The following is a 21783-nucleotide window of genomic DNA, read 5'->3' as shown; positions in this document are numbered from 1 at the left end:
AATGTACTTAGGTTGCTGAGGGTGGAACCTGCTTGGGTCAAGGTCCCCAATCCTGCTAGTCCTCGTGGACGATCTTGACTGAAACTGCACTTTCTCGTCCAGCAAGGAGGCAACTCTCTTTGCAATTGCTTCCCAAATGTAAACCGACAGGGTGCCAACTCAGACTCGCGGTTATTTGGGTGGGGGCAGGGTGGAAGACAGTTTGATAGTTTGTTCGGTTCGTTTAGTTAAAAATGGAAAGATGGGATCCCTGGATGGTCTAGTGGTTTAGCGCCGCCTTAGGCCGAGGGCGTGATCCTGGGGACCCGGGATCGAGTCCCGCATGGGGCTCCCTGCATGGAGCCTGCTCCTCCCTCTGCCTGTGTCTCTGCCTCTCTCTCTGTGTGTCTCTCATGAATGAATAAATAAAATCTTAAAAAAAAAATAGAAAGATGAGGATGGAGGAAGTGGCGATCTTAAGTTGGAACATCTGTGCTCTTCCTTTTGACACAACCCCAACCTTGAAACTACAGGCCGTCAAAGCAACTGTTAGAGGATCGTTCTTATCTCACAGCCTTGTGGCCGGTGTCCTGGCAGCAGGTGGCGCGCAGCCTCAGAGCCGTCCACGCCTCGGGTCCCTCCTGCCGCCCTAGGCCAGGCGCGGACGCGGGCCGGCGCGCCCCTCTCGCGGGGTTCGGCGGCGCGGGCCTCGCCCACACTCCCCGCCCAGCCCGGGCCGCCCCTCCTCCTGCCACTCTCTGGGCGGGGCCCGGGGCGCGCGGCTCTCGGCCCGGGGAGGCGGCCGCGCCGACTGCCGCGAGCTGCGGCGGCTCCGAGGCGGCCAGTCCTCCCCGGCGAGCCGGGCGCGCGCGGCCGCGATGAGCTGGGAGCTGCTGCTCTGGCTGCTGGCGCTGGGCGCGCTGCTCGCGCTCCTGGTGCAGCTGCTGCGCTTCGTCCGCGCCGATGGCGACCTGACCCTGCTGTGGGCCGAGTGGCAGGGGCGACGCCCAGGTGAGGCCCGGCCGCGCCTCGGGAGCGGGAGGCCGGGCTCCGTGCGGCCGCCCCCGCGCGCCCCGCAGCCCTGGGGGCCGTGCAGCCTGCAGCCTGGGGCGGCCGGGGGTGGGGGTGGGGAGGACGGAGCCGGGCCGAGGTGGCTGGCGGTCGTGCCCCGTGGTCTCCCGTCGGGGTCGGCGAGGGCTCGCCCGCTGGCCCAAGGAAGGGGGCGCTGCGCTGGGCGGGACGCCCTCGGGACTGGCGGCTCCCCCCCCCCACCCCGGCGGCCCCCCTTGGAGAAACAGCGCCCGGCCCCGGACTTTGCGGGCAAGCCTTCTTTCGAGAACCCGAGCCCGGTTTTTCTACTTCCTGAACTTGCTCCTTCTCCCTGAATTGTGAAATAAAATGAGATAATCCGGAGTGACTCCCCTAACTAGCCAAGGGCTAGAAGGATCACCCCAGTTGGAACTGGATTTTGCGTGCAGTGAGGTCATTACTGGCCTGCTGAGGGGCGTTCAGCCCATCCCACTGTCACCTGTACCCTGGTGAAAATTTGGTGTCGTTCACTAAACACATTCTCTGTGCGACAGCGATGTGCTCCGCCCTTCGCACACCTGACCTCTGGCCTTTACAGACTCTTACAAAGTAGGCATCATTAATCTTACTTTCCACACAGGGAAACCAGGCTTTGGATCCCTAAGGACTAGGGGCAGTGGGGTTTCCCTGGACTTCGTTTCCTGGACCCGAAAAGCATGTGAGGAACTTTACTGGGAAGCGATAGCAGTTCAGAAGATGGACTCTGCTTTCAAAAAGGCCCTGGGAGGGAAGGGAAGAGACAGGGCTCCTCAGGGTGTCAAACCTGGTTCTTGAGAATCAGATAAAATCTTAGATGGTACCGTGTTTTAGCCCAACCCTACTGGACAAAATTTTATTCCTTAATGTTTCATTTCTCTCGTTGCATTTTCTTGGGAACGACCTCTGGAGTGCTGCCATTATTGGGTTCATGGGAAATGCACCTATGCGAGGTCAAGGCTACAAAGCGATGGCAAATAGATGGTTGTGATTGTCAGGCCTTCTCTTGATGGGTCTTTCTCTTGTCTGATGGCTGCCTTGTGGCTGCTTTGTGGATATTTACATTTGACCCCCAGCGCTTTTGTGTTAACTTGGACTTTGAGATTACCTAAAAATAGCTTTTTTAAAAGAATTTAATTCTGCAAAAGTCATTGGATCCATCAGTTATGTCAAGTGGTGAAGAGGAAGAATGTTGACGATGTCCGAATGAATATCTAACAACTAGTTATATTAAGGTTTTCACCTATTAAGCAAAAATTAAAAGTTGACTAAAACTAATTTTTAAGAAATTCATTAATCTGTTCAATGTTTTGCTGGAAAAATAATTTTGAAGGATTTTAAGATACATTTAATTACATTGCTATTATTATGAACTTATGTAATAGGCTAATTTGCATACTAATTTGATAGGTTATCATTTATCTAATTAGGTTATCATTTATCTAAGTAGATAAATGACATTAAAAGTTATTCTGCAAATACTATAATAAAATTACATGGTAATGGCTTTTAAATTTTAATTTAACTTTTAACTTAATTTTTAAATTTAGTCATTCTCAAACCTGCATTGACTGAAGAATAAGCTTTCTTGAACTTCTTTTTTATGTATAAAGCACAGATATATGTATGTACAGTACATAAATAGATATATAGTATATCTGGTGATAAAATTTCATGGGGGAGTTTTTTGGAAACAAAAATGCTTAGAAAGACTACTGAGGTTTGGGAGAGTGATAATAAAACAAAGTTAAAGGCACATGGAGGGGATCCCTGGGTGGCTCAGCAGTTTAGCCCCTGCCTTCGGCCTAGGGGGTGATCCTGGAGACCCAGGACCAAGTCTCGTATCAGGCTCCCTGCATAGAGCCCGCTTCTCCCTCTGCCTGTGTCTCTGCCTCTCTCTCTCTCTCTCTCTCTCTCTCTCTCTGTGTCTCTCATGAATGAATAAAATCTTTAAAAAAATTGTTTAAAGGCACATGGTGATGCACTCAGGTTCCCATCAGGTTCTCAGAATAATTTAGACTGGAAAGATGGGCAGACTCTATTAAGGTACAAAATATATTTTTTTAAATAAATAAACAAATTCTCCTTGTCTTCTCCATAGGTTTATTGTTTTTGTCACCTTAAAAAAATAGATAATATATTCACATGCTACAAAATTTAATGACACAAAAATAATATGGTGAAAAGTTGCCCCCAGCCACCAAATATGCCTCTCTAGAAGCAACTAATATTTCCCACCTAGAGAAATTCTCCATCTTCCAAGCATATATATCACATGGTAAAATTTAAGGGTGACTAATTTTAGATCCTGCTCCTAGTTCCAGAAAGATCCCTGGCTCTAGTCCAGAGCAGGGAATGTCACCAGCAGCAGTGCGCCAGAGGAAAACTTGGGTTTTAGTTGGCAATAGCCTCCCTCTGAGTGACCTGTGAAATGACTGCCAAGAAAGATTAGGCAAGCCTAGGAGGCTTGTCATGTCTGAAGCAACAAATGGCAGTGCACAACAGATGCCTTCTAAATAGCTGCTTGTATGTATCTGCCTCCGTGCTGGACCCTGGGACGCCCCAGTGACTGAGCCAGCCATTGTGGAGACCCCACGGTATCCTGGATCCTTTCTGGCCACTCCTCTTCAATAGGAATATTGACCAACTAGAGTTTGTGCAGAGGGATATGAGCCAAAGAGTGGGGAAACCTGAAGCCAGGTCCTCTGAGGGAAGGTCGCAGACATTGGAAGTGTTTATTTAGCCTTCGAGAAGCAAGAGAAGAGAGAATTTAGGGAAGACACGTAAGCCATCTTCAAATTCGCCAAGGATTGTCTTGTGCAGTCAGGCCTGATGTGTTCTTAATGTTGGCACAAGGCAGAGCCGCTGCCAACTGCCGCAGGGCAGGAGAAGTTAAAGGTATATCACAGTATAAGAAAGAATCCTTGGGGATCCCTGGGTGGTCGGCGGTTTGGCGCCTGCCTTTGGCCCAGGGCATGATCCTGGGGCCTCGGGATCGAGTCCCACATCGGGCTCCCGGGGCTCCCGGCTTGGAGCCTGCTTCTCCCTCCTCCTGTGTCTCTGCCTCTCTCTCTCTCACTCTCTCTTTATGTCTATCATGGATAAATAAATAAATAAATCTTATAAAAAAAAAAAAAGAAAGAAAGAATCCTTGACCCCTTGAAGGATGAGACTCCTCCAGAAAAGGAGGGGGTGCTTTGGAGATAACTAGCTTCCTCATCCTGTGAAGGAATTAAGTAGACATTAGTCAATAGCTTGAGGAGAAAATTCTCAAACTGGGTTGGGGTTGAACTCTCCTGAAGTTTTCTTTCCAACTCTGAGAATCTGCTTTCAGAGACTCTGTAGGGGAGCCATTATGTCTGCTAGATTCTATGGAAGTGGTAAACAAAAATTGATGCTAAATACAAGTTTTCTTCTTCAGGGTGGGAAGAAGGGGGCCAGAACTACAGGTGACCTAAGGTCTGCATGAGCCTGGGGGGTTTTCATCATTGGTTTTAAGTAATATTTGCTTAGTAGTGTAAACGTGAAGAAATTTTTATTAATTTTATGCTGGTTAATGAGTAGTTAACAATATTTACTCTGTAGTCTTGGGTATTACAGAATTTTGGAACAAGGAGTCTTCAGTGAGTGAATACATGATTATCTGAATATACATTCTGCTATTCCCGATGGAGTCCTCTGTTGTGCATTTCCATAAAAGCACGTTGTAGCCTAGACATAGGCTATTTGGGATGTTTCCAACTTTAGTTCAGATCTTTACATGAAACTTCTTTTCTGAAGGCAAGGTGTATTTTCTTGAATGGCTAAGAAACAGTTGGGCTTTAAAATATTGATCATATTAAAATGTGGACACCATGGGCTAGTGGTCAGAGTGTGGGCTTTGGAACTAGATGTACTTGGGCTTATATCCCAGCCCTGCTAGGGTTGTTGGGTGTTTACTCAACAGTTACCGGGTATCCCCGGTGGCGCAGCGGTTTAGCGTCGCCTGCAGCCCAGGGCTGATCCTGGAGACCCTGGATCGAGTCCCACGTCAGGCTCCCTGCATGGAGCCTACTTCTCCCTCTGCCTGTGTCTCTGCCTCTCTCTCTCTCTCTGTGTATCTATGAATAAATAAATAAAATCTTAAAAAAAATACTCAACAGTTACTGATGGAGTTCTTAATATATTCCAGGCTCTGTGCTAGGCCCTGAACAGTGAATAAGGCAGACAGGGTCCCAGCCTTAAGGGAGTATGCAGTCTAGTGGGGCAAATTCATGTCTATGATCCTCAGTTTCCTTTTTTACAAAATTAAGAGAATTCTTATTTCATAAGTTTCTTGTGAAGGTTTTAATAAGGTAATGTGTTTAAGCACATAGAAGTCATGGAAATATATTAAGCCATTATAGTTAGTAACCCCATTGCCCCTGGCTGAACACATGAGAATACATACGTTATTGCATGAATATTTTATGTTTTGCTGCTAAAAAGTCTATTTGTTAAACAGTTTAGCAATAATTAGTTGATATTTCATTAGGCACTGAATATGTATCAGACACTGCTCTGGAGACTTATTTTAACTCATTTTTTCTCAACAGTGCTATGAGGGAGGTTTTATTATTTATCCAGTGGAAAATTAAGGAACCAAGTTTTCTCATGGAGGCATTTCATTGTTCTGGGTGACAGAGCCAAAATTTGAACCCTGGCCATCTCCAGAGCTTATACTGTTAACCTGACAGTTAGGTTTTAGATTTGACTAAAAGAATAAACTGATTTCCCAATTTTAATTTTTATGATCTAAAATCAGAAGTCTGTGTGGTTAAGTGATGCCTTGTTTATTGTTTTTTGCAAAGATATTTGAGAAAGAAAGAGAGCATGAGCGGGGGATGGGGGCAGAGGCAGAGGGACAAACTCATTCCCCATTGAGAAGGGAGACGGATATGGGGCTTGATCCCAGGATGCTGAAATCATGCGAAGTCCAATGCTTAACCGACTGAGCCATCCAGATAGCTTGCTGTTTTTGATAACACATATTTTAATAAAGAAAGTACACAGGAGTGTTGTACCACAATGACTCTCTAGGAATTCAGATAGACAGTGGTTATCCTGTCCTACAATGCAAGTTAAGTTTTTCATTGGAGAAAAGGAGAATAAACCACCACTCATTGCTTGAGTGCTGTAACATTTTTTACAGTCTTTAACAATAACATAATTGGGCAGGCAGAGAATAGCATTTCATTTCTCTATCGTGTGCATTTCATCTTGGGTGAGCAGTTATTTTCCAAGATGGAAGCTCAGGCATTTGGGGAGCACTTTTACAAAATGGCCTTCACTTGATAGGTATCAGATACGATTGGCAAATGGGGAAAGCAAAAATCCAGAATGATTCCACCGTGCTGTACGGTAGAACTTGGTATATTCAGAGTCATCATCAATACCTCCATTGCAAGAAATCAGAATAATAGAATTCAAAACTGTCATGGGACCTTTAGTGATCATCTTATCTGAATCCCTCATCATGGGTAATGAAAGTGAGAAGGTGAGTCCAGACAGACTTTTTGTCCACTTAGTCTTACCTTTCTTAGTTGAATATATAGATAAATAGACCCTTGGAGTCAGACCATCGAGTTTACAAGGCTCACCCTAAATAAAGTCTGGAAAATGCACCCAAGAGTGGAATATCCAAGGTAATGTGTTGATAACTGTTACTAGTCAGATTTGTATTCACGCTTTTTAAAAAAATTAGGTTAGGTGCTTTCTGAGGATATTTAATTAAAAACATTTTTAAGTCACTTTGTTGAAGTATGATTAGCATGTTAAAAAACTGTATATTTAATGTATACAACTCAGTTAGTTTGAGGTAAGTGTATACCTGTGAGATCATCACCAGAATCAAGACCAAAATATAGGATATTAAAAATTAAAAACTCCACACATTATGTGTTCATATTTAGTGGTAGTGTTTAAGACTATCTTTTTGGTAATCTTTTATTTATAGGTATAATCCATAACTTATTTTCTGCCTTTACTCCATACTTGTTTCTCACTAGAATGGGAGCTGACTGATATGGTGATATGGGTGACTGGAGCATCGAGTGGGATTGGTGAGGAGCTGGTTTACCAGCTGTCTAAACTAGGAGTCTCCCTTGTGCTGTCAGCCAGAAGAGTGCAGGAGCTGGAAAGGGTGAAGAGAAGGTGCCTTGGTGAGTAAATCTAAAATGGCAGCAATGCTTCCTAGAAATAAACCAGAATCCAAATTCAAATACAATTTTGAGAATTTTAGAGGAAAGAGTGGGATTTTCCTGGGCAATCCACTCTGGTTCCAAATGCTTCAAATGCTCAGATCCAAATCCTCTTCCTTTGGGCATCCTCTCATTAACTGCCCTGGCCTTTTTCTTCTCTTTTTCTGACACCTTTCTACTTTTCTTTGTTTTGTTTTTTAAGTTTTAGTTTTAATTCCATTTAGTTTACATACAATGTTGTATTAGTTTCGAGTGTACAATGTAGACATTCAACACTTCCAAACAACACCCAGTGCTCATCACAAGTGCCTTCCTTAATCCCCATCACCTATACCCCCCATCACCCAGCCACCTCCCCTCGGGCCACCATCAGTTTGTTCTCTGTACTTAAGAGTCCACTTCTTGGTTTGCTTCTCTCTCTCTCTCTTTTTTCCCTATACTTGTTTGTTTTGTTTTTCAGAGCTTGCTTTGGCAGCACATATACAAAATTGTTTTGTTTCTGAAATTCCACATATGAGTGAAACCATGTGGTATTTGTTTTTCTCTGAATGGCTTACATCACTTAGCATAATATTAACTCTATTCCATCCACATCGTTGCAGATTCTTCCCATTTCTTTAGTTGGGTTCTTTGTTTTTTGGGGGTTGTTTTTGTAAGTATCCAATATATATTTTGGATACTAGCTTTTTACTGGATATGTCATTTGGAAATATCTTCTCCCATTCCAGAGGTTGCCTTTTAGTTTTGTTGATTGTTTCCTTGGCTGTGCAGAAGATTTTTATTTTGGTGTAGTCCCAATAGCTTTTGTTTCCTTGCCTCTGGAGACATAGCTAGGAAAAAGTTGCTACAGCTAATGTCAAGGAAGTTACTGCCTGTGTTCTCTTCTAGGATTTTTTTTTTTTTTTTTTTTTTAAGTAGGCTGCACACCCAGCCCGGAGCCCACCCAGCCTGGAGCCCACCTTGAGGCTTGACCTCAAGCGACCCTGAGAGCAAGACCTCAGCTGAGATCAGGAGTCAGCCACCCACGCACCCCTCCCTTCTAGGATTTTGATGATTTCCTGTCTCACATTTAGGTGTTTTATCCATTTTAAATTTATTTTTGGGTATGGTGTAAGAAAATGGTCCAGATTTCATTCTTTTGCATGTGGTGGTCTAGTTTTCCCAACACCATTGTTGAAGAGACTGCCTTTTTCCTATTGGATATTCTTTCCTGCTTTGTCAAAGATTAATTGCCTGTATAATTATGGGTTTATTTCTGGATTTTTTTCTGTTCTGTTCCATTGATTCATGTGTGCCTTTCTACGTTTCTTTTGCACTGACTCTTGGTATTAGGGAGTGACCACCAATTCTCTCAAATGCTGGTGGGTTTTCAGTGACCACATATCTTACATTTTTTTGTCTTAAAGAACAGTTTGGTTCTTATGTATGGCATACATGTATGTAATCATAGAAGCTTAATTAGAAAGGATCCTTCGTTTTGATAAAATGTCAGATATTAAAGTCATATGGGATACTATAAGATTTTTATCAAAATGAAAGAACAAAAAATGAAAGAACAGGCATTAAATTAGGTCTTAAGATGCAGCTTGAGATAATATTCGCATTCACAGAATATAGAGCAACAATGTTCATTTTTATTTATTTTTTGGTTTGAGTTTGGTATAGTTATGTTCACTTGAAAGCAGTCTCAAGTAATAAAATAAAATGTCTCATGGGACATTTAGTACCTAAAATTAGATAATTTTGAATTTTCAAGCAGACCATTTTTTTTTTTTTTTGTCATCTCTCTACTTGTCATTCCTTTAGCATCTTTGTTTTAGTTTGCTGCTGATGATGTTAACCACCCAAAAAAGAGAGTCAGTAGCCAAGGCCACAAGGCCTCTGAAGGCAACTGTCGTGAAAGAGGCCTCTTGAGACACGTTGCCTTAAGAGGCCTCTTGTGTTTTGCACTGGAACACTTCTTATGGTGGTTGTTCCTCCAGCTGTTGAGAGTTTGCAAGTCCTATACTGGCAGAAAAGCACCATGTCAGCATTTCTTGGCTGATTATTTTCCTTTTTTTCTGTCTGATCATTGGTGCAAACATTTCCATTTCTTTTAAAACAGGTCATGTTTCACAGTTTACACTTTGCCCATAAAACCTTTCTACCTCTTATGTTTTCCCTACTGGCTTATTTTCCTTATTGGCATTCTAGTTGTATTTTGAAGTTAGAGTCTTATTCTTCTGATGAACTGTAATAGAAAGGGCCAGTATAGGTCAACATGTTTCTTTTTTTTTAAAGAATTTTATTTATTTATTCATGAGAGACACAGAAAGAGAGGCAGAGACATAGGCAGAGGGAGAAGCAAGTTCCTCGCAGGGAACCCGATGCGGGACTCCATCCCTGGACCTGGGAACACGCCCTGAGCTGAAGGCAGATGCTCAACCACTGAGCTACACAGGTGTACCTCAACATCTATCTTGATTGGGAATTTCAGCATTGTGTCCTGTTCCTTGTTTGCTTCCTGGAATCCTTTTCTCTGGAAGGAAGATTCTGTGTGTCATGTGACTGGGGAATTCTGAATGCCTTACGAGTATAAAACATAAATGGTTTTTATTTTTCAATTTGTATTAAAGAGCAGCTATACTCTGTGAACCTATCATAAGACAAATATACCTCTGTACTTGAAGAAATAGCTCTAAAAAATTTTTTTAGCTTGTAGCATAATCTTGATTTCTTCTAGAGTCTGTTCCAGTGTTAGACTATATATATTCCAATTGAAGAGAGCCATTCTACTTCCTGTGTACCCAGCCAGCTTTTTGTCTGATAAGATGTTTTCTTATTACCACCAGTCCTCTTGGGCACTGAGAGAAATTCTTCTACAGGGCCACCCAAAAATGAGTTCGTTGCCAAGTCCAGTTGTAAGAGCGGGTATTAAACTGAATTCAAGTAGAAAGAAGCTTGATTGAACTATCTCATGACTTCTACACTAATTTTTAAATGTTTTTATTTAGAGAATGGCATTTTAAAAGAAAAAGATATATTCGTTTTACCGCTTGACCTGACCGACAGAAGTTCCCATGAAGCCGCTACCAAAGCGGTACTCCAGGAGTTTGGTAAAGTAAGGAGCTATTTTGAATTGATAAGTCTTGCTTTGATATAGCAACAACAGAGATTCCTGTCTTTGTTCTATCATTGAAAGGGCTTGAGGTAAATGGGTCCACTAGTGAGATCAGTGCCCGTGAGTCTCTTACACTCTAAGTCTTTGTCTTTATGCAATTAGTACTTTCCATACCTTAACAAGTGCTAATTCCTTGATATAGAACACAAGAAGGTAAAAATTCACTCTGCCTTTCATTTTTATGACATTTAATAATTCCATAGATGAATTCTGGTTTTTATTTTATCTCTTTATTGCTGACTTCTGGAAATTCACCATTCCGTTGATTTTCTAAGTTAATGATACCACCAGCCATCCCTAAGAATTCCATCATTCCATTTACAGGTCATCCTCAAAATGCCCCTTTTTCTGATTTTATTTAACTAGATCGACATTCTGGTCAACAATGGTGGACAATCCCAGCGTTCTTTGTGTGTGGACACCAACCTGGATGTGTTCAAGGAGCTAATGGAGCTTAACTACTTAGGGACGGTGTCCTTGACAATGTGTGTTCTGCCTCACATGATCGAGAGGAAGCAAGGAAAGATTGTTACTGTGAATAGCCTCCTGGGTATCATATCTGCACCCCTCTCTAGTGGATATTGTGCCAGCAAACATGCTCTTCGGGTAAGGCTGCTCAAACTCAACTCTGATGGTACTGATCTAAATAGGCATATGGGAGATATGCCATCAATGCAAGAGGTCATTGGAATTGGGCAGTGATGTAGGGAGACAGCAAGAGAGACCCAAGGAGACCTTTGGTGAGGACATCCCCAGAAGATGCTAAAAGACTTAAATCTCACATGCCTCTTCTGAATTCAGCAAACATGTATTGAGTATCTGTCTACATTTCTGCCATGCCCTTGCACTGCCACAGATCCTGGGGATATAAAGATAAGAAACTGTCCCCACCCTCAAGAAATGTATAGTCTAGTCAACCTGTCACCCATATCCTCACGTCTACCACATTTTCATGGCAAATTTGGGATCTACCCCTCGTTTCTTCCGCACACACTTGAGGATGTACTTGTCCTTCCTGTTTCTGTGACTACACACACACACACACACACACACACACACACACACACACGAAATAGGAGCTCCCCATGGGATGATTAGCCCTAGGTTTTATATCCCTACTGGGACTGGGCTTGACTCTATTGACCAAGGCTTCACTGAAAGAAGAAAATCTAGTCAAAGCAGAGGCTAGGAGAAAATCTTGATTTGGGTTGCATAACTTACTAGATGTAAATATTGGAAGCAAATGCAGTTTTAATGCTGGCTTAAGAGTGGATATGAAGAGGTATTAAATTGTAACATGGAACAAATTAGAGCCTAAAGCCAAGACACATAATTTATAATTAATGCTGTTGAGGGTCAATGTAAGTAGAATGTTTCACTGTTGGAATAATGAGATGCAACATCTGAATGGTCATCACACTTTCATGAAGATCTGAAACTTTGGTTCTTTAGGGTACCCTGTTTCTGCTGTGGAGAGCAAACAGTTGCAAACTGGTGAAGCAGGATGCTACCCTAATGATTTCCCCATATTTGGTAATGGGGTAGTAGTCACTTCCTGCAAAACAACTGGGCAAGTCTCAGGTAGGCAGATAAGGGAAGGCAGCCAAGTTTCTCATTGACATGCACAGTGCTTTCAATAAAACACAACTGCATTGTCTGGCCTGGCTTCCAGGACTCACTGTTTTATTACTGGATTTGATCCTCTGATACAATGTAGCAGGTTGAGACTCTAGTTCCTTAAGCCAGTAGCTGAACACTGGCACCAGGAGGCACTTTTTTGAAGAACAGTTTCCTACCCTGATTCCTGATAAGCTGTAGAGTCAATTTGTTTATCATTAGAAAGTTCACACCCTATACCAGTTGTGACTTCAAACAAGGAGATGTATTAGCATCTGAAGGATTTGTGTTCATGGTGTCCTGTCTCCTCTTTTGTTATAGAAAGGCAAAAAGTTAAGGGTAGGGGAATTCCTGAATTTACAAAGCCTTTTTTCCTGTCCATCTGGGTCAGGTGCTTTATAAGTCTGTCTGACAGTGTGAACCCTTACAGTCTGTTCGTTAGTGGTCAGCATTAAGAGCTGGTAACTGTTTAATGTTACCATAAATGAACACACTCTGCGTTAGCTGTTTAGGCTTTTCAATAGTTAACTCAGCTTATACAAATGTAGTCTTTGAACATTTCCTAATTTAGGAAAAAGAGACGAGGGGAAGTAGATGTTTACTCCCTAGTTGGTCTTGAAATGGCCAGTATCTTTAAGTCTAGAGGGTCTGGCTTGTTTTTACAAAAGCCATCAAGTTAAGCAGTCATATTACATTTTTAACCAGCCATGTACTCTCTTGCTAACCCTAAAAATTTTGCTGAAATGAATTGTCCATTAAAATAGTAATAGAAATAGAAAAAGTTAAATCCTTCCTAATAATTTCTGTTAAGTATTACTAACCCCTCTCGCTCCCTCTGGTGCCAACATTGGCACTGTAGACCACTTTGAGGGATAAAAGAAGCCCAACCTCAGTGATTCTTAAAGGAGAACATGCACCTTTGGAATGGGGAGCTGGGGACTGGTGTGAAGAAGGTGTGTCTGAAAAATCTCCAGGGTTAGTTTTTCACTTGTCTAGCACCTACCATAAAAAAAAATCACTGATGTTATGAGCCACCACTGTCAAAGGGGTGAACTATTCATACCAGAAGATGATGACACCTAAGGATGCCTGTTCTAGATTCCTCCAGTATTACAGTTAAAAACGTTTAATGAGCTTGCCGAGTTATATTACTTTGTCCTTTACTTGGCATTTCAAAACATATTTTGATAATGGGCCACTATTGTCCCTCATAAAAAGTTGAAGAAAAGTAATTCCATGCTAATAGCAAACATGAGATATGTATATTTAATTTTATTTGTTGCCCCTTTTTTTTTTGGCCTCTTAGGGTTTTTTTAATTGCCTCCGGGTTGAACTTGCTGAGTACCCAGGTATAGTAATTTCTAACATCTGCCCAGGACCTGTGCAATCAAATATTGTGAAGAACTCCCTAACTGAAGAAGTAACAAAGGTAAAAATGTCTAGCTGGAGAATAATTTGGATGCTTTATTAGTTATCTATTTGTATTATACCACTCTGTCTCAGGGCTTAGAATTTTTTCTAACATGTTAGACTAACATGTTATCACATTATGAATTGTTTACAAAACTTAACTCATGGCATTAGGAACACTGTTAAGGTTAGCTGATGGTGCTTTGGCATTCAGTTTTAATAAAGGCTAAAGAAATTGATAAGATACTGCTTAGAAGTAATCCACTATTATGTGGGCTGTCAGTATTTTTAAAACCCAGTTTCTATCAATTCACAAGTTATAGCAACATTGAAAGGTTCTATGTGGCTGAATTTTAATACATCAAATCTTACTGGAATTTCAAAGAGGGGCTAAAAGTGAAAAAGCCTTGGTGAATTGTGATAATTTTAGGTTAGCTTCACCTGTACCAACCAACCACAAGCCTGTGTTTCCCTTGGCTCATGGATTACGCATAGTGAGTTCCCCAGTAGATGACAAATGTCTTCTGAAGAATCCAGTATCACTCAATAATACAAAATCCCACTAAAGATCATGAAATTTTCTTTCTTCTTCATAAAGATCACTTTCTACTGAGATGTAGATCGATTTATGATTCTATGTAAAAGTTTACAAATTTATATTTTCACATTTTCTGTGAGGCTCTAAGGTAAAATAGAATGAGCATGCTATTCTAGGAATCAAGTGACTTGGAATGTAGACCTGGTTACTGCTAATGATCTGTGTGAGCATAGAAGAGTCACTAACTTCCTGGCCTCAGTTTATGTATTCGTAGAGTGGTGGTGGGTTAACTAGATGAGCAGTACCAGATTTGTTCACTACCAGAAACTGCTTTTATCTTCTTCCTCCATTTTTATCCCTATGAACTCCATGTTTTATAGAATTTCACTTGCTAAATATATTAATAATTTGTTTAAAAACTTTCATTGCCAAAATGACATATAATTATCAGTAAATACATTAAAGGCAATCTAAGTAAAAGCAAAGAACCTTCATCTTTTATTTAGCCTGTACAATCTTATCTGGTAAGTGTATGATTTCTCTTAGCTTTTTGAAATTTTACAAATAGCTTATAGACAGACACTCATTAGTACCTGTGGGGCTACGAAGGGGAATGAGGTCCCAATGAAAAAGTCACTAAATGACCTATGCATCCTTTCTAGCTTAAAAGTTCTATGAAATATCTTGGTTAAAATACTCAGCATTCACTTTTTTTTTTTTTTTTTAACATTTTCTTAGTCTGTAGGCATTGATACAGTCCAGTCCCACAAGATGGCGACCAGTCGTTGTGTGCGGCTGATGTTAATCAGCATGGCCAATGATTTGAAAGAAGTTTGGATTGCGGATCACCCTTTTTTGTTGGTGGTATATTTGTGGCAATATATGCCAACCTGGGCTTGGTGGCTAACCAACATATTAGGGAAGAAAAGAATTGAGAACTTTAAGAATGGTTTGGTAAGACCAATTTATACAATTCTTAATCAGTCTTGTAGTAAAGTATGGCATTTTCTAGTGCTTGAAAACTTTTTAGTAACCCTCCACCATGATGTAAGAATTGTGTCCCCCATGCAGATCTGTTGGTTTACTATAAATTACTACTGGTCTTGGAGAAAGAAGTTTCTACAAGGTAAAAAGTCATACATTGCCATTTTATCTTCAACACTTCCTGACTGATTGGTGTATGTGTCAGAATACTCTTTTGCTCCTGTTCTTCACCACAAGTTCCTACCTCATATCATCTCCTTGGGTTGCTACCTGGCATCCCCTCCCAATTTCTCCCCAGGACATGTACCTTAGCTCTGTACTTAATTCTCTCAAAGCACTCTTAACACTCATGCACTCTCTCTGTATAGTGCTGCTTCCTTTGGCCTCATTCTGGAAGCACTGTGTACCTATGAGATGTACCAAAATGTCCGTGTCTGAAAAAAATATAGTGATTATTCATTCTTTAGGCACTCATTCTTACAGAAAAGTGAGGAATGTTTTGAACTATTTCTCAGAAAATTGTGACCATCACAGGAGTTTAATGTATAAAGAGCACAGAAAATGTAATGGGTTAGGTTAAAAATTATGGATACAATTATGCAAAGAAAGCCCATTTCTGTGGATAGTTTTTATTGTTAAAGTATTTTTTCAATGACTACTAGAAATAAGGTAGCAGGGATCGATACATAAAGAGAATTATTCAGTGGGAGCATACCACATGTATCATTATATAACCTACCAATATTTAAACAATCCACAAATTGTTAGGCACTTAATTTGTTACCAGTTTTTGCAGGACAGTGAACATGAATCCATGAAAAAAGCAAAAACAAACTAAAATACTTAAAGAGACTTAAAGATTATAAAACTTCCATGATACACTAACAAGTCCAGAGCTTGAAAAAAATCATGAAGGGGGCTATCCATTTCTACCAAGGTGTAATGTGGGCCGTTTATAAGTGTTTTGGTAATGTTGGGATATAGAAATGTGGGATGGCTCCAAAGGTAGAGCTTCAGCAAAGATTTACATGTGAATTTTAAAGTCAGAGGACAGCTGATATAGTGATATTGTGCCCATTGATGGATAAGAGTTGAGAAAGAAAGGCCTCCATACTGGGGAGGTGACATAGCATCCTGGTTAAGAGCATGGAGCCTCCTACCAGGCTCCCTGCAATGAAATCCCAGCTCTATCCTATGACCTCATCCCTCAGTCTCAGGCAGGTTCTTTCCTGTAAGTCAATCTTCCGTCCCATCTACAAAATGATGCACTTAGTCATAGGATTGTCATGGGGATTAAGTGAGTTAGTTTATGGAAAGCACTTAAAACATATCTTGGAACATTATGTTAGGAACTAGCCCTTAATGCTTTTCTTTTGATGGTAGTAGGATATTTAGCTAATAGTAAAGATCACAGAGTTAAGCAATAGGGTGAAGAAAGAATACATTATAGAAGTGATTGTTTTTGAAGGAAGAGGGGACCAGGGCTAGAGTTTTGGTACTACAGTATCAATTGTGCTATTTGGAATGTCCACAGTAACATTATTTTGTTTGGTGTACAGATCATCTAACTGTAAAATGTAAATATTACTCAGTAAATCAAGCATTTGATTATGTCTAGTCTTTGCTAAAATGATGGCCTTTCTCTTCTTAACACCAACTTTAATATATTGCTTATTACATGGTCTTTTCTTTTTAAAAGATTTTATTTATTTAAGAGAGACAGCAGAAGCAGAGGGGCGGGGCAGAAGCAGAGGGAGAGGGAGAAGCAGTTTCTGCTGCTCAAGGAACCCAACATGGGGTGGGGCTCAATCCCAGGACCCCAGGATCATGACCTGAGCCGAAAGCAGGTGCTTAACTGACCAAGCCACCCAGGTGCCCCTGCTTATTGAATGGTCTTATTGCTAATCACTTTTTTAATGATTATAGACGAGGCATCCTTTCATGTCCCAAGAACATTTCTGAGATAAAATACCTCATTTTTTACACTCCATATGAACTTAAAAAAAAAATTGTTCCTTTTGTACTCAGTTTTCTCTTCCCTTTTTTCCCACCCATTATTTTGTATTGCATGTATATATGCAATAGATATATATATATATCTCATTTGTTTATTAAAGAACTTTTTAAAATATTTTATCTATCTATGAGACACACACACACAGAGAGGCAGAGACACAGGCAGAAGGAGAAGCAGGCTCCATGCAGGGACCCCGAGGTGGGACTCGATCCCAGGACTCCAGGATCAAACCCTGGGCCGAAGGCAGGCGCTTAACTGCTGAGCCACCCAGGGATCCCTCATATATCTATCTCCTTTTTGAAAATTGCCTATAAGGCATCTATATTAAGGTAATGCCAATAAAGCTAAATGTACTTGTTGATAATACTTGAATTTCTGTTTAGAGTAGGAACATTATGTCTGGAACTTTGTTTTTATGAGTGTATATCATTTTTCAGGATCAAGAACAATAACTGCACTGAATTGTGTTATTTTTTTTATCTTAGTGCAAATTGTTAGAAGTGGTAAATGCATATCTTCCCAAATGAAATGTCATGTTTTAAGGATTATTGAGTTGCCTTGGTTTACTCTGTTAAGCAATGTACTAGAAATTCATAAATCATTTTAGAGTGGTCTGTCAGATACTTAATTCTAAATACCCTGACCAATTCTTTGTATTTATTTAGTTTTCTTTTTTTTTTAATTTTTATTTATTTATGATAGTCACACAGAGAGAGAGAGAGAGAGAGAGAGGCAGAGACATAGGCAGAGGGAGAAGCAGGCTCCATGCACCGGGAGCCTGATGTGGGATTCGATCCCGGGTCTCCAGGATCGCGCCCTGGGCCAAAGGCAGGTGCCAAACCGCTGCGCCACCCAGGGATCCCTAGTTTTCTTTTTTAAAGATCAATTTTTTTTTTTGAGAGAGAGAATGCACATGCACAAGTGTGAGCAGTGGGGGAGGGGCAGAGGGAGAGGATCTCAAGCTGACTCCATGCTGAGTGTGGAGTCCCAATGCAGGGCTTGATCTCACGACCCCGATATCATAACTTGAGCTGAAATCAAGAGTTGGAGGCTTAACTATGTAAACTACCCAGACGCCCCAATTCTTTGTATTTATTATAGGTATGAAAGACATGTTGGTCCAGAATAATAATAAGATGTTGCAGCATTTAAGAAGTGGCATGAGCAGATGCCAATGATATTTATACCTGATAGAGGATGTAATAATACTAAGCCCTACAGAGATATTTTTCTGTAGATCTAGAATTCTGGCTATGACTTTTATTCTAATTTGAGCATTTGCCCAGGTTTTAAAAGGATTCTTAACAGTGAATCATAATGATATAGCTCCTAAAAACAGAAGGAACAGAAGGAAGGAAATAAAAAAAAAAAACTAGTAAATATGAGGTAAATATGAGGAGTTGATTCATGTTCTGTCACTTTGTTATAGGATGCAGATATCTCTTACTTTAAAACCTGGAAGACAAAACATGATTGAAGGAGTGCTTGCATTTTTTTAGACCGCTGGAGGGAGAAATGAAAACTGCAATCTTCTTATACACTGAAAATTAACTTCGGATTTTATTTTTCAGTAGATAAAGCTTTCCTTTCAACATGTAATAATTAATAAATAAAAGCTTGCCACGAATCTTGCAATAAAGATATTAACACATGCTGCATTCTTGAATAAAATGGTTTTTCTTTCTTTGGTACTTGTTTCATTAGTTTCAGAGGTAGAGTTTAGTGACTCATCAGTTGCATACAACACCCAGTGCTATTTCAAATGCCCTACCCATCTCCCCTCCAGCAAAAAGCATTTTGAAATGCTCCAGCATATATATTTAAAATCTAGGTTAGTAGAAATGCTAACCAAAAAATTATAGCAACCCACTAGACATAAATGTATGGATTATTATATGAAACAGAGTGTGGGATAATGAGCAGATATAAAGATGTAGCTGAAGTGGACCTGCCTCTAAGGTACTTACACTCTCAGCTGACAGGTGCAAGTGACTATAATTTGAAGCAGTGGGTAGGGCTCATAGCACCCATTATTAGACATCTGTCCTATGGTGTTTGCTGTTGAGGTGCTTTGTATGAGATAATTCATTTATTCCTAACAGCCCACTAAGGTATGTGTGGTATTATCCACCTTTATAGAGGAAGAAAGAGATGCTCAAAGCAAGTAGGTATTACTTTCCCAAAGTCACAGAGCTAGTAAAAGGTAAAGCTAGGATTAAATTCAACTCAGGTAAACTCCATTGGCAACTCTTTAGTTATTATTAATTTTACTTTTTTATTATGAGTTTTACTTTAATGTTTACCCCTTTACAGTAGAAAACATACATAAGTACAACAGAAAATCAGCAAATATTCCTTGACCACCTACCATCAAGAGGGATGTAGAGAAGAAAAATGTTTCTTTTTTATAAGCAGTTAATAGTTTAGCTATAGTCAATATACATAAAATAACTAGAATAGTTGGGTAAGTTCAAGGCCACTCGGATGGCTATCCTTAACAAAAGGGGGAAGTGACAGAGGTATACCATGGGGTACAGCAGCAATGGAATAAATGAACACATGGCAACATGCTTATATCCTAAGAGAGTGGCAATGAGTAGAGGACATAAATGATGAGCCATAACACAATTCTGTTTACATGCACTTAAATTTACGTGCATGGAAGGTAGTGCTCATTTTATAAGAAAACATACAATAAAAAGATATACATTAGATTTATTAAAATGGTAACTCAGGATGAGGAAGGCAATGAATGAGGGTACAGTATGGGGATAAAATATAATATACAAGAGGGCTCTTGCACAACCAGTGATGAAAACGGGCATTATGATTGAATACACCACACCTGAGGTTAAAAAAAAAAATGAATTGTTGGAAAAATTCTAGAATGCTACAAAATAACATTGTCACATGGCATGGTACTATAAGCACAAATAATTAAGAAAAGGGAGAGATTTGAATATAGAATAGTGCAAGGTGAACATGATAATCACTATGCTATGGAAACCCCTCCGGGGCAGTTAGAAGTGTGGAAATCCTTTGTGGAGAAGGTAATTTGCACTGAGCCTCGAAAGGGTGGAATTTAGACGAAGGTTTCAAGAGACTGTTATCCAGGTCAGTTCTGTCATTAAATCTCCAAAACCTTGTCATTATGGTCACCAATGTTTAGGGTTTGTTGAGAGCATGCCAGTCTTCCAGAATGTTATGAATGAAAACTCAAAGCATAGTATGAGGATGAAGGAACAAATGGTTCGGTTTGCTCAATTACTCCAGCCAATGAAGAGTAGAAGAGGCATAAACAAAATGATCTTTACAAATTCATCTGTATGGCATTTTTCTATGACATATACAATTATGTACCTTTCTGTGTTATAAACCCTCTCTTCCTCGGTCTTTTTTGTGAGCAGTCCAAGATGGAAAGGCAGCTTTTTGTCAAAGATAGTCAAGATCTATGAAACCAACTGTTCACATACATTTAGAAGTTTATTATTTTGCTCTGACCTCTCATTTCCTAATCATCTCGACTGGCCCTTTGAAATAGGAAGGAAATGATGTGTTCATTCTATCAATGCTGAAAATGAGGCAGAGATGGGGTTGTGCAAGGTGACAACTGGTGAGCCGGTTAGAAGAGTCACCAGCAGAAGCTATGGCTTCAGGCTTAGTCTGCTGACTACTGGGTGCTGCAGTAAGTCACATCAGACCTCAGGCACAATCAGTTATTCAGGGGCGAAATAAACATATCTTATTAAGTAAATAAATAACCTATTATTTTTAACACCTCTACTGAAGTATAATTGAAGTATAATTGATGTACTATGGCTCCACATATTTAAAACATACAATTTGAAATGTTTTGACATATAGGCCACACTTGTGAAACTATTATTAGCACAATAAAGAGAGCAAACATATCCCTCAGCCTCCAGAGTTCTTTTGTGCCCCTTTGTAATTGCTGCCCCTGCCTATCCCACCCCAGGTGACCAATGATGTACTTTCTGTCACTATAGATTTGTTTGCATTTTCTAGGGTTTATACATGAAATCATAGTTTATATACAGATAATGCTGGTGGGAATGTAAAATGGTACAACTGATTTGAAAAAGTTTGGCAATTTCTTAAAAGTTAAAAATATACCTACCATATGATTCAGCCATTCTAGATCTAGGTATTTTCCCAAGAGAAATGAAAACATATGCCCATACAAACACTTGCAAATGAATGTTCATAACAGCTTTTACATAATAGTGCCAAACTGTAAAAAAACCCAAATGTCCATCAACAGATGAATGAAATAAACATATTGTGGATTATTCCATACAATGGAGTATTAGCAAGAAAAATGATCTATTGATACATGCAACAATATGGCTGAATCTAAAAGAAGAGCATCTGAGTCTGGATTATTCTTTTTCAGGAGATTTTAAATTAAAAATTCAACTTATTTTTTTTTTTTAAATCTTTCTTTTTTTTTTTTAAATTTTTATTTATTTATGATAGTCACACAGAGAGAGCGAGAGAGGCAGAGACACAGGCAGAGGGAGAAACAGACTCCATGCACCGGGAGCCCGATGTGGGATTCGATCCCGGGTCTCCAGGATCGCACCCTGGGCCAAAGGCAGGCGCTAAACCGCTGCGCCACCCAGGGATCCCAAAAATTCAACTTATTTAATGGTTATAAGATATTGGGATTGTCTATTTCATCTTTTTAAATTTTGGTTGAGTTTCAGTGGTGTGTGGCCAAAATCAAGAGTCGGATGCTTAACCAACTGAATCACCAGGCACCAGGAAGCAGCCA

The 21783-nt window shown here is 40.3% G+C and overlaps 1 protein-coding gene across 1 annotated transcript; it reads left to right on the top strand.

Annotated features, from left to right (window-relative positions):
* The first annotated feature begins 755 nt into the window (after positions 1–755).
* Positions 756–18646, top strand: DHRS7 (dehydrogenase/reductase 7). Its single transcript, XM_025443728.3, has 7 exons — positions 756–990; positions 7071–7223; positions 10256–10362; positions 10789–11028; positions 13346–13468; positions 14726–14941; positions 18418–18646. Exons 1-7 carry the CDS (start codon positions 858–860, stop codon positions 18463–18465), a joined length of 1020 nt encoding a protein of 339 aa, XP_025299513.1. The 5' UTR covers positions 756–857; the 3' UTR covers positions 18466–18646.
* Positions 18647–21783: the final 3137 nt, after the last annotated feature.

This window comes from Canis lupus, chromosome 8 (genome assembly GCF_003254725.2).
Source record: "Canis lupus dingo isolate Sandy chromosome 8, ASM325472v2, whole genome shotgun sequence".
Classification (NCBI taxonomy): domain Eukaryota; kingdom Metazoa; phylum Chordata; class Mammalia; order Carnivora; family Canidae; genus Canis; species Canis lupus.
The sequence above is the reverse complement of the archived record's forward strand: the minus strand, read 5'-3'. Positions and strand labels throughout refer to the sequence as shown.